At 33.5% G+C, this 14,627-nt stretch overlaps 1 protein-coding gene across 4 annotated transcripts in view; it reads left to right on the plus strand.

The window, feature by feature from the left end:
* The window catches only part of PPP4R4 (protein phosphatase 4 regulatory subunit 4), a 79,662-nt gene that overhangs the window by 41,637 nt on the left and 23,398 nt on the right, over positions 1–14,627 (plus strand). For 2 of the 4 annotated variants that reach the window (XR_014955739.1, XM_021541296.4), the window contains exons 12-23: positions 801–878; positions 1,654–1,737; positions 2,865–3,047; positions 3,781–3,886; positions 4,637–4,784; positions 5,616–5,760; positions 6,627–6,668; positions 8,731–8,806; positions 9,231–9,311; positions 9,647–9,740; positions 10,183–10,253; positions 11,045–11,180. Coding sequence is in view for 2 of the 4 variants with exons in the window: in XM_021541296.4 (XP_021396971.2) it covers positions 801–878; positions 1,654–1,737; positions 2,865–3,047; positions 3,781–3,886; positions 4,637–4,784; positions 5,616–5,760; positions 6,627–6,668; positions 8,731–8,806; positions 9,231–9,311; positions 9,647–9,740; positions 10,183–10,253; positions 11,045–11,180 (1,244 nt within the window). In the remaining 2 variants the exon portion in view is untranslated. Of the gene's footprint in view, positions 1–800; positions 879–1,653; positions 1,738–2,864; positions 3,048–3,780; positions 3,887–4,636; positions 4,785–5,615; positions 5,761–6,626; positions 6,669–8,730; positions 8,807–9,230; positions 9,312–9,646; positions 9,741–10,182; positions 10,254–11,044; positions 11,181–11,403; positions 11,444–14,627 lie in introns of those variants that run through there. The other 2 variants (XM_085580667.1, XR_013340143.2) reach the window with 2 other exon arrangements.

Below are 14,627 nucleotides of genomic sequence, written 5' to 3' on the forward strand. Positions count from 1 at the left end.
TTGGTCTAAATGTACATTTAGTTCTCATTGATGTAATTTTAACAGCTTAACTAGACAACCATGTGACAGACAAAAATGAGTAATTTATGGCATTCCCTGCTATCTGTATTACTTCCCCCAAAAAAAAAAAAAATCCTTGTAGCCATTTTCTTAAAGTTTCATCTTGATTGGAAGTAAGCTCTTATTTTCACTTAGCTTAAAGAAACACTAAGAAACATCATCTAAATATTTCTTGTGGCAAAAGAATCTCATTCCTCAAGTTTATGTTATGCTTGCTGTAAAACCTTTTTAACAGCATGAAGATGGATTGCTCGTGTTTTTTAAAAATTTACATGAGACTTATGAATCACATGAGTCACAGTCAAAACCCAAAAGGAGTAAGGAGTGAAGACTTCAGGTGGAAGGTTGGGGAAACTTAGAATCCAGCACAGGATAAGAAAATTTTGTGTTTCATCTTCTGTAAATTATACAGCAGGCTGACTCTTAACTCTCCTAATTTACAACATTTGAATATTCTGCAAGGAAATTTCTAGCCTTGCAGTGCAGCCTAAAAAATTCTTGTTAAATGTGAAATAGAGTTAATTCTATAAGCATGTTTGATAGTTAGACCTGTTTCTTGTCTCATGTTTTTTATATAAGCAGATTTTTAATCTGATCAGTGCGAAAGTACGCAACTTTAGGAAGCTGATATTACACACTTGTTTTCTGTGTCTCTTCATGCTTGCTGTAAAGTAAGAAAGCAGTGTTGCGCCATAGAACTAAAGAATGTTTCACCCTGCTAACTTTCTGTCATTTTTTAGGTTGCTAAGCTTTTAAATTCTGATGTGTATACAATACATAAAGAACTGGTTACGCTATTACAGGATGAGTCACTGGAGGTAATACACTTTTATTGGATCTTTTTTTGCTTGCTACATTGAGGCAGATTATCTTCATGTTTAATAACTCTTCACTAACACAGTAGAGTAACAATTTGAAATGATTAACAGCTTTTACTTCTGTTGCACAGACTCTGCATAATGATGCCAGCCTTCTGTGAATAAAAAGGAGGAAAATAGGAAGGTGTTTGAATTAGTTTTTAAAAATGCTATTTCTAAATAGTTTTAATTACTGTATTATTTATTACCTTACAAACTCTAAAAAGCTTTGGGTTTGGTACTCTATTAAAATAATAGTTGATAAGATTCAAGGTCTTTTGCTTTGTTTTACTTTTATTGTCCAATTGAAGAGGAAATAAAGAAGCTGTGTACGGTTCAAAGATGAAAATTTACAGAAAGAGTTTTTGTCCAAGGTGCATAGGACATGAATCAGTTATATTGCAGTTAACACAGTGAGATTTTTTTAGGATGGAAAGAAGAGACGTCTTTATATTCAAGAAAAAAAATCACCATTTCCTCTGATGCGGTTTCTCCAGTAGTAAGTTAGAATACTCTAGTTAGAAAGCTTGTCTGATCACATAAATGAGAACTGATACCTGTAATACTTATATTACTTACTGCATTTAAATATCAGCCATCAATGGAACTAATCTCCATTTTTTTCTGTATGAGAGAGCAGTAACTTGAAAGGTGTCAGCAGGGATATGTTGGTGAGAGTTAAACATGGAGTTAAGTTAATTTACAGATCTCTTTCATGCAGCCTTTCTTTAAATAGGTGTTAGATGCCCTAGTAGGTCACCTTCCTGAAATCCTTGAACTAATGACTAATGGAGGAGAAAACAATGGATCAGAAAGCAAGGTGGGTATTCTCATGAGGTTTTTAATATTTTCTTTCTAAATGAAGGTAGTAAGAAATTTCAGACAAATTTTGTAGGAAAAGGCTTTCATGATTAGTTTCTGCTTTGGAGAGATATGAAGTTTCTGTTTGTTTTTTTAATTTGATTGTTGACGTTATAAGACTTAATATTAAAAATTTTTGAAATATTAGAGTTAATACGAAAATGAACAGTGTATGAGTGTTCTTTTTCTAATTAACCACAGTTAAGTGAAAACAAAACTTGTTTTTTTTTAAGGGATTGATAGCTAATACCTATTTTAAATTTTTTTCATATTGATGTATCAATTGCTCATGGGTGCCATTTTCAGGCTTCTGCTAGAAGGAAATCTATTTCTGAAATCTATTTTCTGAAGTAAAGACAGTGAATTAAGAGATCTGTACTCAGCTCCCACCTTTTCTAATTTAATTGTATGTAGCTCTGGATGATGGTTTATTCCATGACTCCTTACTTCTAAGATGGAACAGAAAGGATGCTGCTTTTGAGCATACTTCATAAATGTATGATAAATTGAGATATTGCAGCAGTTTAAGAACTGAAGAAATTTATTTTCTTGTATGTGAAGAAGTTGACAGTGTAATTTAAAAATATGAATTTTTCAGTTGTTTACAGCTGTAAATATATATCAAATAGAGCAAATGCAACATCAGATGTAGCAGTCTGTTTCATTTTTCTTAATATTAAAAGGGATTTAGCTTGGCTACTAAAAATTCTTTGCCTTCTACTGAGAAAAGGTGTACAGTTCCTACTAAAATTAATTTCTACTAAAACTAATTAGGGGATTGAGAACAATAACTGCAAAGATTAAGAGGATAAAAGAGAAATGGGATTCATTTGGTTTGAGAAAGAGAATACTAAGGAGAGTTGGCATAATGGTTTTAATATCTGTAAAAGGGTGTTACAAAGAGAACAGTGTTTACTTCTCCTTTGTCAGGAGAAGGGATTGGAGATGAAAGTGTATTTAACTAGGTACTGAAATAGCTTTTGGATTAGTTGTCCCTTCTTATATTGTTGTGATTTGCTTTTTAAGCATAGTGACAAGACACACAGCTTGAAAATGTAAAATTATTGTTTATCTTTCTGTTTCTAGTTGCTCTCTATTCCTGACTTGATTCCTGCATTAACAACAGCAGAACAGAGAGCAGCAACTTCTTTAAAATGGAGAACGCATGAGAAGTTACTACAAAAATACGCATGTCTCCCTCATATCATACCGAGCGATCAGATCTATTACCGTTTTCTTCACAGGATGTTGACAATCATTTTGACAAATGTGAGCTCACTTGTCTCTTTCTGATTTGGTTTTATTTGTTAACACAAGTTAGACCACTGGATATTTGCTATGTGTAGTACTTCCTGTGTTATATTGATCTTAAAGTCCTAACCCTTTCATATGGTATATCAAGTCCTGTAATTTTTCCTATGAGAATTTTCACTGAAAACTTTTCCCCATTTGAGGAGCAAAATTTGGATTGACGGTTTTCCTCCTATCCAAGACTTCTTCTTTTCCTTGTGCTCACCATCAGTTTGTTTCTAGTTAAATCAAAACTTTTTCCTCTGAAATATGCCTTCTTTTTCCTGATTCCATACATTACATTGTTTTTGTTCTTTATGAAAGAACTCTGCATTTCTAAAATAAATTATCATTTAGAGCTACTAGTCTGAAATTTTACTGAGTTAATCCAAGAATAAAACTGTTGTAAGAGAAGATGCTGTAAATTTTATTTCTACCACCTGCAATACCGAAGGTGCCTTGCAAACATGGAATATTTTAAGGTGCTTATGAAATACTTAAATCTACAAGTTGAGCAGAAGGAATAAAGAAGCAGGTGTCTCATGAATTGGCCACACTTCCTAATTCTCTCTTACATAATGACATTTATTTAAAAATTTATAAAGTTAGGCTACTTGTCTACTTTTTAGCTATTTTTTTTTTTAATTCTATATATGTTTTTAGCCATACTCCTTCAGATATGTTTAACTGTGTTCCCTTTATTTCTTTCAAGAATGTTCTGCCAGTCCAAAAAGCAGCTGCTCGGACTCTGTGCGTTTATTTGCGCTACAATCGCAAACAAGAGCAGAGACACGAGGTTATTCAGAAACTGATTGAACGTAAGATGATCTTTCCTCGATTACTGAGAAATGAAAGTTAGTTTTGGCTGAAGATCTATTTACAGTTACATTTATTCAGTGTAATTTCCTTCATCATTGGAGGGACTACACTTGGAAGACATTCAGTTGCTCATATCTTCAAAATGTACTGTGCATATGTGAAGAATATATCTGGAGTTCATATAAAGGGATTGGGGAAGAGGCAGTGCAGAAACTATATGCCAAGACCCCTCCAACCCTACTTCTTTTAGCCAAAATTACTAGGCTGTGGGTGCAGCAAAATAAAAAACAGAGTTCCTCTCTAGAAGTAAAATTCTCTAGAGGCTTCTGCATAAGAAGTGCTGAATAAATCTCAGAAATTAATTTATTAACCAGCCACCTAAAGTTGATATTTCGGTGTATGCTATGTGTTTTGAAGATAGCTTAGACGTTTTAACAGTTCTCATTAACATTCCTTGATGTTTACACAGTTATTTTGATACTCCTGTGACATGGTTTGAAAGACATACAGGAGTTTCTTTAGCACTGTAGCTAGTTTACTTGCTCTTTTGCTCTTTGGAGTGCTCACTGACAGAATTAATGGAATTCAGAATGTTAATTTTTTACTAAAAGAAAGAATTGATATAGGCTGAGAATATGTCTTTTGATGTCTGTGATTATCATCTTTTAAGTCAAAGATCAACCTGTCAAATGTTTTCTGTCTGACATTGAAAACTTCACAGATAATATTTGCAATTTTTCATTTTTCAGAACTTGGCCAAGGAAAAAGTTACTGGAACAGACTTCGTTTTTTAGATACTTGTGAATTCATTATGGAACTGTTTTCAAAATCATTCTTCTGTAAATACTTCTTTTTACCTGTGCTTGAACTTACACATGACCCAGTGGCAAATGTCAGGTATGTAGAATATGAAGCAGTGTACAGGAAAAAAGTTTTAAAAAATATATTAAGATATACTGTTATAAGTTTTATGTTTTGCTTAAATATTTGAACTTGAGTAAAAATATAAAGAGCCTTCAGAATCAGTATTAAAGATGCAGGGGAGTGTGGGGAGGGTGCTAGGAAATCCCAGAAGCAGATCAATTCTAAGCACCAGGGTTTGGGATTGAAGGGAACAACGAGGAGAGGAGAGCCAGCAATAGATGGGAAAAAAGTAATATGCTGTCTCATGGGTGTAGAGGAGAGAACACAGCTTCAACCTCCATTAATTCCCATCCATTTCACTGTCACTATATATGAAGTAAAACATTCAAGCAATTCTTTAAGTGGTCTGAACTAAACAATTTAGAGCAGGTTTTATGTTATGGAAAAGGGTGTCTGCTTCATTGTTAAGGAAAATTGAAAAACAGTACAATAATGTTAGGGAACTTGGTCTATTATTCATTTTTATAAGGTGTTTTTCCTGTTATTTTTGTAGTAACTGTTTTTTCTTTATTTTCTAAACAGATAGGGACCAGGCAGTTATTACCATTAGGAAAGTAGAATTTATTTTTGGTCACACATTTTATGTGATTTTATGCTTTTAATCTTGTTTCTGATGTGTGTCATTCATGTTGTCATCATTAACATATATGAATGTCTAATATTAATGCTGCACAGAGATTTAGGTAAGCATAATTTGCACATGTATGTGTGCACTCAGCTTTGCCACATACTGTTTATTATTAAGTGAAACTGTTTAAATAGACACTGTGCATCAAAAGGTGAATATTTGGGTTTTTTTGGTAGAATGAAGCTATGCTGTTTGTTGCCAAAAGTCAAATCTACTCTGAAGATTCCCACTGATAAACATTTACTTCAGCAGTTGGAATTATGTATAAGGAAACTTCTGTGTCAAGAGAAAGACAAAGATGTCTTGACTATTGTGAAAAGAGTAAGCATTTTTCTTTTTAAGCAGCATTTATTTTTGGGTTTATTACTGAAAGTTAAGACGACTAAAGTTATGCTTTTTGTGGATTTTCTCAATGTAAGAACGGGAGATTAAAAAATTCCATTCTCTATTATGTAATTTTGAACAATTAAAAGATGATGTAGTATAGTATGTTCTGTGAAATTTAGGAGTGTTGATGTTTCCTTGGTTACTTATATTACAGTTATTTTGCAGTGATTCAAATTCAGGATTTTGGCTCAATGACCATTTATGAAAAAAAATACTAGAGAAAGATCAAGTCTTGATTCTAGTGAAACTCATCAGGTCTGTGAGACAGAGATATCTTGTTAGTCTGCATATTTTATGATATATGGACAAAACATTTGCAGGATTTTGAAATGTTACAAGTGAGTTTTTAATGTGAATGTTCAAAAAAGCACCTCTTTGAGGAATATTCATGCTTAGTCTCAAATTTAGAAACCATGAAGTGAAATTGCTCAAGAAGGTGGCTTCCTTACAGGGCCAGTCTGCAGGAGAGAGACTGGGTGAACACCTGTGTGGAACCTTCTGAGTTAGACACAGGTTCCTGAGTTGCTTTTTTCAGTCCTGGTTCCTTTACCTCTGCTACAGCTATTCTTGATGTGGTGCTTCCTTGAGTGTATTTTGATTTCCATATAGATATTCTGTGAATCTGTTCATTGTGAGTCTCAACAGGGCTCTGAGAATACTCTCTGACACTTTTAAAATGCATTTGTACCACAAAAATTAAAGCATAGGCTTCAAATATTTAGGAAGAAAAGACAAGTTTTTACATCATAGTGTGACATGCCATTGAGTAATAACAAGTAATGTCTCAATTTTCTTTATAGACGGTGTTAGAACTGGACAGAATGGAGATCTCTGTAGATGCTGTAAGTACTTACTAACTTTAATACTTATCAACTACTCTTAGTTTCCATTTTCATGCAGAGATTTTTCATTTTTATTAATTTTATTTTGAAGTTTCAGAAAAGATTTTACAAAAATGATTTATTAGATCAAGAAAATGAGAGAAAATAACATCTCCTTTTGGAAATTGTATATTTTGTCAGTACACTGTCATTATTTTTAAATAGTTTGTAGCTACATCTTAATGCGGAAATAATTTTAAGGTATGAGAAATGCATATTTTGGAGAGACCTGATAGGTTCAAAATCTGTGTGTGGTTTCATTTTATTCTATAATAGGGTTAAATCCTTCAAAGTAACATGTAACATTTTTTTCTTTACTGCCTAAATTTTGCTGTATCAATTAGAAAGGCAAACCTGAGTTTCTTGAGAAATACCATGTACAACTGGTCAATGAAACACCTCAGAATTGATATACAGCTTCCCTAGGCAAAGAAATGAATCCCATAACTTCTCTTGTACCAAGGAATCCAAAGAATGCTCTGTGTTACAGGCTTTCCAATTAGCCAGGAAAGAGAAATGCAAAAGGTGCAGTGGGCACTTTAGCAAACAGCTTATATCGTCACCACATTTCCACAAAGCCTAGATTAGACCACTGCAGTCCTTCCATCTGCTGCCTTCCCTCCAGCCTGAGGTAGGAGAAGCTGAGCAGCTGACAGGATTCAGAAGATCCTAAAATTGTTGGTTTCTGTGACTTGTAGTAAATAAACTTCTTTGTAGTAAGCAAGGAGAGATTCAGGAGTGTCCCAAAAATGTCCTTGTTTCTTACCTTTGTGGTCCACTTTGATGTCAGTGGGTATTGCAGGTCAGTGTGAGCAAATATACCTGAGCCACAGGTATATTTCTTCTGCCACTTGCCATGTCCCGAGCCAGCTGGGCTCTCAGGACCTGCATACACACTCAAAGTCCTGAACTCAGCTCCAGCACTCTTCAGCTAGATGCTGTTAATGCTTTTATACTGAAAGTGTTTGTATGGTGCAAAACAGCCTCCAGTGCTACTGTGTGTTGTATGATGGCAGCAATTTTTACCCTGTTCCCACAGCTATACTTTAGAAAAGCACCTGAATTTTTATGATATAGGTCACTGATCTGGGCCACCCTTCTGTATCACAAAGGCTTCATTAGCACTGTCTGTGAGAGGCATGCTTTTGGGGAACCTGAGAGGGACACAGTGAATTGGGACATGTTGCAGTCCCAAACAGATGAAGAGCCATTCAGCCCACTTAAATGTATCTGACTGCTAAAAATTTTAATACTGAATATGTCAGTAAGTTTCCTTAATTTTAGTAGCTGACTTTGTAGAAACTATTTTCCAGCAACCCTGACCTGAATTAATTACCTCTTTCTTTTCTTGATTTAGTAGTAATTAGAGCTACATGAAAACTATAAATTAGAGCAATTGTGGTTTACTTAACGATTTTTATTGTGAAAATGGTATAGAAAATAAGCTAATATTGTATAATTTTTTGAAGCTGGAGCAATATCTACTCACCAAATTGAACACACTTTTAAACAGGATAGTATTACTGAAGGGCAAATAAATTCCATGAACCTAAACAATTTTACATAGTTGATTTTTTCATAAAGATTTATCAACTGTAGATGTTAATTTTATATCTTTATAAAGTCTAAATATATGTGATACACCTTAAAATTTAAGAAAAACATTTTCATTGAATTGTATGAAATAAAAGTTCTGTTTTCAGAGTATCTGTGTTAGAGAAGATTTTTACATTGCCAGGTGCCAGTGTCTGTATCTTTTTGAATTTACAAAACCCCAAAAGCCAGGCATAATTTTAATTATAATTTCTAGATGTGAACTTCAACTCTGAGCTTTCTTCAGACTGTGGCTTTAAAGTGAGATATGTACCCTGATTTCTTTCAGTATTACTTAATTGCTTCTCTGGATATTCATCAGGGATTGTACTTCTACTCTAGCAGGAGAGTAGAAATGAACTGTTATTTGGAAACACAATTTATTTACTTTTACCTGAGTAATATCTAAGAAATCTATTCATTCTTTTAGGAACAATTAGAAAAAGAGAAGCAGAAAAATGAAGGAAGATCTACAAATATTAATGATAAAATATTTGAAAAGAAACGTAAGTTTGTTTATTTTTGGACATGTTTCTGCATGCTTTACTCTTCTACAAAGGCAGTAGAGAAAGAAGCAGGAAAGACACACTTTATAGACTAAACAGAGATCTAGAAATTGGATATTAAAATTGTTTCTATATATTTCTGAGGTTTGAAAAATTGCCTCATTTTATATAATGTATACATACGTTTTATTTTGGCTTTTTTTAATAAAATACATTCATTTTAGTTCTCTGTTATTTTTTATTTTGGGATATAGTGTAAGTACTTTTGTGAGGTACTTCTGAAGTGGTAGTAGCAGTGGATTACATATTACTACTCTTTGCTCCAGGACTGTGATATGTTATGTCCTCTCTTCTATAAAAATTTAAGTTTTAAGAGGGAAGGGATTTTATTGGACTTTTTTTTTTTTTTTTTTTTTTTTTGTAGGTAGAGACAGTAAAACATCATCAGTGTTGTCAAAAAGTGTCAATCTCTCTATTTCTGGAAGCTCTTCTGGTACATTAGCAGGTAAGAGCTGTTAAAAACTCACCTGGAACACTTTGATCTCACATCATCAGGTTAAACCCCAGCAAAGCTCCTGTTGACATCTGTGGACCCAAGTTTCACCTACTGCACAGAGGAAAAATACTTCTCCTAGAACTGAATGTATTTCCTATGGTTTTTAGTTTTGTTTAACTCTGTATTCTATAAATAATGACCTAAGGTTTATTTTTTTAAATTGAAGTATTTAAATAATCTTGTTCCTTCATTTACCATAGATTGACAGAAAAATATATTTTAAAGTGTTCTTAATGATTGAGGAAATGCAATATTCATATTAAAAATGTTTTCTATCATTTTAGGCAAAGAAGAAAAAAAATCCAAGCTGGTTCGAAGCCAATCTTTCAGTACTCAAGTACTGCATCCAAAATACAGCAACATAGACAAGTGTCCTAAGTATCTTTATAATCTTCATTGCTTACTTCATAGGCAGATGTTTGCTAAGAGACAGATCCTATGAAATTAATGCTCATGGATCTCTGAACGTAGTGATGTGCTCACTGAATTGTGACATATTTTCAGCTCTCTGTTTTATTGATTAACTGAGGGAAGAAACATCTAAGGCATGCTGAAGCCTAGAAATGGTTATGGATTCCTTTAAAGTTAATAAATGTCACATTTTATCATATATTAAAAGTAATTTTCAATATGAATTGCTAAACCTAATTTCATACATTTTTTAAAGATATTTTAGCACAACTTTCGCATTTAATTTTTTAATAGAAAAAATAACTCAGAAATAACCTCCAATGTTATTAAAGAGCAGGATGATATAACTGAGAGGAACACTTTCAGAAATAACCAACTTGGTTTTGTTTTGTTTGGGTTTTTTTTAAAGTAAAAGTTCTGCTACAGGATATACATCTTCAGTACCAGGAATGGGAAAGAGTTGTATGTTATCCTTTAGTGGTAAGTAGGTTACTCTTACGTGTTTTACGTCACTTTTTTTTGTGTCGGTGTTGAATATATGGGCCCAATTATGCAGGCATACTCTAATATGTCATTCTCCTAAAGAAAGCAGAATAATAGATATCCAGTATGTTTGGGCATTTAAGTGCTAGTCTGGGAAGTGATTTTACAGATTCTTTTTTTTTCCTACACATTTGTTTTAATTTACATTTAAAAATAGTAAAAAATAAACTGAGGTTGTCATGTTCTGGTTGGAATGTCAGATATCATAAAAAGATTGGGTTTGGAATTTTTCCCCACCTATTTTACATGAGGAGAATTAATATTATGTAAAACTTCTATTGAATTAAGAGAGAGAAACTATTGTTTGCAGTTCTGTCCACTAAATTTTAAAGAGTTTGAATGATTAAAGATAAGATTGAGATTAATGGCTTCCTAGAGAAAACTATCTTTTCATTCATTACCAATAGGCACTAGGCAATTAAACTACATTAAATAGCTAAATTTTAAGCAGCTAAAGATTGGCCCAAGAGATCAAACTCTTTACATATGTTAAATGTATGAATATTTTTGTTGAAAATGTGTGTTCCAGTTATTTAGTGGGACTTTTTAATAAAAATATTTGAAGGAATGTTAAGTAGAAACCATTCCATTAAAATTTTGGATTAGTGCCATAGGAAATATGCCACTAATGTCACAGGAAAAAACAGCTTATTCTGTTTACTTTTGAAAACACTGTGAAGTGTTTTCAATCAAAATTCTTTGTCTAAGCTGCCCCCTGTGTGTTGCAGATGATTCATTCCGGACTCATTCTGCTGGCAATAGTGGGAATGCTGCCTTCCCTTCTAGCTCTTCTCGCAACTTACTTAACTCAGCTGACCAAAAGAACAATGGAAATAAGGAGAGTCAGTCCCGAAAGATGAGCATGTGAGTTGTTGACAAGATGTTAAACTGAGCCTAGGGGTAACATTTTCAAAGGGAGCTCAAAAGAGCCATGTAAAATTAGGCCTGTATTTATTATACTTCTGCACACAGATTTTGAAATACTAAAATAGCAGGGTAGAAATGTGGTGTATGTAATTGTTTCTAAGATGGCATTACCTTCTAATTTGTCTTTCACATTATTTCTCCTGCACATATTTGCATTCAGCTGGTATATAATTGAGAGGGTGGAATGGGAAAAAGTGAAGGTTAGTGCCTTTGATATGTAATAACTACAGTCACAGTGATTTAGCTGCATGTAGTTGGAGAAATAGAATAGAAGTATTTTTAGACTACATAGTTTCTAATATTCCTTCTTTTTTTCTGGACTTACATATATTTATGTATCATTATGTAACAATTCCATCATGAATCTTGAGACTTACAATGACCTGGTACTGGTATTTTTTATAATTATTTGTATTTGTTAATAATGCTGCCTTCTTTGTCTTACCAAAGCCATTTACCAAAAAACCAAAAATTCAATACTAGGCATCTCCCTCAGGCTGCTTTCCTTTAAACATCAGCCAATGCTGTTCAGCATTTTGCAAGAATAAAATCAAAGATGTATTTTTTGCTCCTGTGCTGAAACTGTAAGTAATAGAAAATCACTGTGACATACACTCACTCAAATCTCTGTCGACTCTAGCAGCAAATTCCCTGCAGATTCCTTTTACACTATAACTAAATTACTGTCATTGGACTAGCTGTAATTTTGTGGGCTCAAACTGAGACTTTTCTTTGCTAGCAGAGATTTGCATTCTTAGCCAAGGCAGAATGGAGAAAGGGAAGGAGCCAGCTACAGCGAGAAAGGGAGTCTGGGAAGGTAGACTTCAATGTAACAGGAACTACAGCTGGGAGCTAAGATAAGAAAGAGAGAACATCTTATACTAGTTTGCTAGGTATGAAGAGGCAACAATAGTGATGGTCTGTTTTGGTGAATTAAATATCTGTATGAACATATTTTTCAACTCCTCCGTGTTCAGTTTACTTTAAAAAACAACCCAAAATATCTCCCCAGCTTTAGTCAGGATTTTAGGTTAATAAAATTACTAAATTGTAAAATAAAGCACTCAAAAGTTTAACAAACAAAAAAGAAATTCTCAGGATAATACTCATTTAGCTCCTTATATACTTGATCTTTTTTTCCTGCTGGAATTCTGCCATCTTCACTGTACAAGATAAATTGTTTTCTAGAATGAACTCAAGCTTGCACAGTGACCTATAGTTTTTAAAACTGCTTTTATTTTGTAGAGAAGGTTGGGAGGTGAGTTGTGAATGCAGATGGACTGTGTTGAGTAAGTGCTTTCACAGGAATAGTACTTTGAGGTGCCAAATCACTTTGCCCTCTGTCCCTGTCTTTGCAGTGTCTAATAATTTCCCTTAATACTACCCACAGTACTTCAGACTTTTAATAGGTGATCATTAGGAGATCATTTATTTCAAAGTGCACCATTTCAAAGTCAGCAGTTAGACATGCTGACATTTTCAGCTATCTATAAAGTAAATGGGGCATTTATCTTGAGAAAATAAAATGTAATGGAGTGCTACATAGTTTAAAAAATCAGGTGTGCTCAAAACCTCGGTTTTCTTTCACCCTGATGATGGTATGCCTCTTTTCCTCGTTTTAAAAACAGAAAATTAGTTCAAATGTTGTAAATATTTTTAGCAATCTGTACAAATTCCAATTACTTGCTGTCCCACAAGGATTTGGGGAAAATGAATGGATTAATATTCATGAAGCAGTGAGGTGCAAAGGTTAGTTAGACTTATTTTTTAAATTGCATAAAAAGTTTCCGAATTTCACAGGTTTTTCTATCTTTCATTTAAAATAAAACTGAAATACAGAGGGACAGGAAAAGGCTCACACAGAGCAGTTTGCACTTTTGTCTTCAGGCAGGAGAGTGGAAAGTAAGGAACACAGCTTTGTCTCTGTGTACCATTCCCAAACCCTAAGAGGAAGATATTTGAAAGTAGGTATCTGATCAAACAGAGTGATCTGGATGCTTTGTCTGGTTCAGAAAGTCCCTGAACTACATAGGGTCAGAAGCTAGAGAGGATGTAAAACATTTCTGGGAAAAGAAGAGGAAGCTTAGCATGTCCTACATTTAGTTCTGAATAAGAGTTTAAGTGTTCTGTGTTCTTGTGGAAAAAGACATCTCTCAAGCTGGTCTAATGTCTGCTGTGCTGTAGGTTCAACTTTTTGTTTGTAAACTGACCCAATGCTTAACTGTTTTGAAAAGAAATTGAAGCAGCTCTATAAGGAGATATTAAGAGATACAGATACAGGAATTTTTGGTGCTAAATGCATTCAATCACAGACACGTTAAGCTCTACTTTTTTATCTTTCTTTTACTCAGGAAGTCAGGCCAGGTGCTAAATATATGCACATTTAAATTAAAAAGAAAAGAACAATAAAAGAACAAAAATGTCAGTTTCAAGGAAGCATTATTTTCTAAGTTTAATGATGGAAGAATTTGATATCCAAATATATAAGCAGATGACAAAAATCATTCTGTGAGAAGAATTTGACAATTGTACAGTGAGAGGTACAATTGAATAGATGCTCATCAATGAGCATCACCTTTGGTGGCCTGACTAAGGCAGAAAACTCACTAAGGTGAGAAAATAATAATTGGATATTTTTTTACACTGTATCATCATGCAGATTTATGTATGTGCTGGTTATAATTTGCACTGACCATCTCAATTCTGGCAAAACCTAACTTTTAGTTTTCTGGCTTTGCAACTTGAGTAGAGTAACTTCTAATATGTTTATTTTTCTAAGTAAATCTGTGGGCACTAACACAATAATTAAAGTATAAGCAGATAAAATTAATAATTCTTAGTTTGAAGTGATATATGTTTGGATAAAATATTGTTTAATTGCTTAAGCCTAATATTTTCCATAAAATTGCTGTACAGAATATTGGCAAATGTTCACTTTCAACAATATAGTGCAGTTTGCAGGGATAAGGAATTTCTGATTTCATATATGATAGTGCTCCAAGAATCTTTCAAAACTCAAAGTTACTTTGGTGGAGAACTTAAGAATTTTCTTACCACACTCATGAACTCAAACATTGTTTGAACTAACTCGTAAGTATGTGCCAATTATAGTTTTATCTCTTTTTGATAATAACATAGATGCAAGAAAAAAGTAGTAAGTCATGATCCAGTGCTCACAAGCAGGTGACAAGGAAGTATTGTTTTAGTGTAGATATCAGTTGCTAGGTCTTGGGTAATACTTAGGCCATAAAAAAATGCCAAAATTATGCTAAAGCAGCACCCATATAACTTAATGAGGGAATCACAAAAGAGATGACTACCTACCTGCTTCAAGTACCTGATGGAATAAGGTTGAGAGAATCTGGTTGAGTACTTTGTCCCACA

This window comes from Lonchura striata, chromosome 5 (assembly GCF_050655825.1).
Source record: "Lonchura striata isolate lonStrDom1 chromosome 5, ASM5065582v1, whole genome shotgun sequence".
Classification (NCBI taxonomy): domain Eukaryota; kingdom Metazoa; phylum Chordata; class Aves; order Passeriformes; family Estrildidae; genus Lonchura; species Lonchura striata.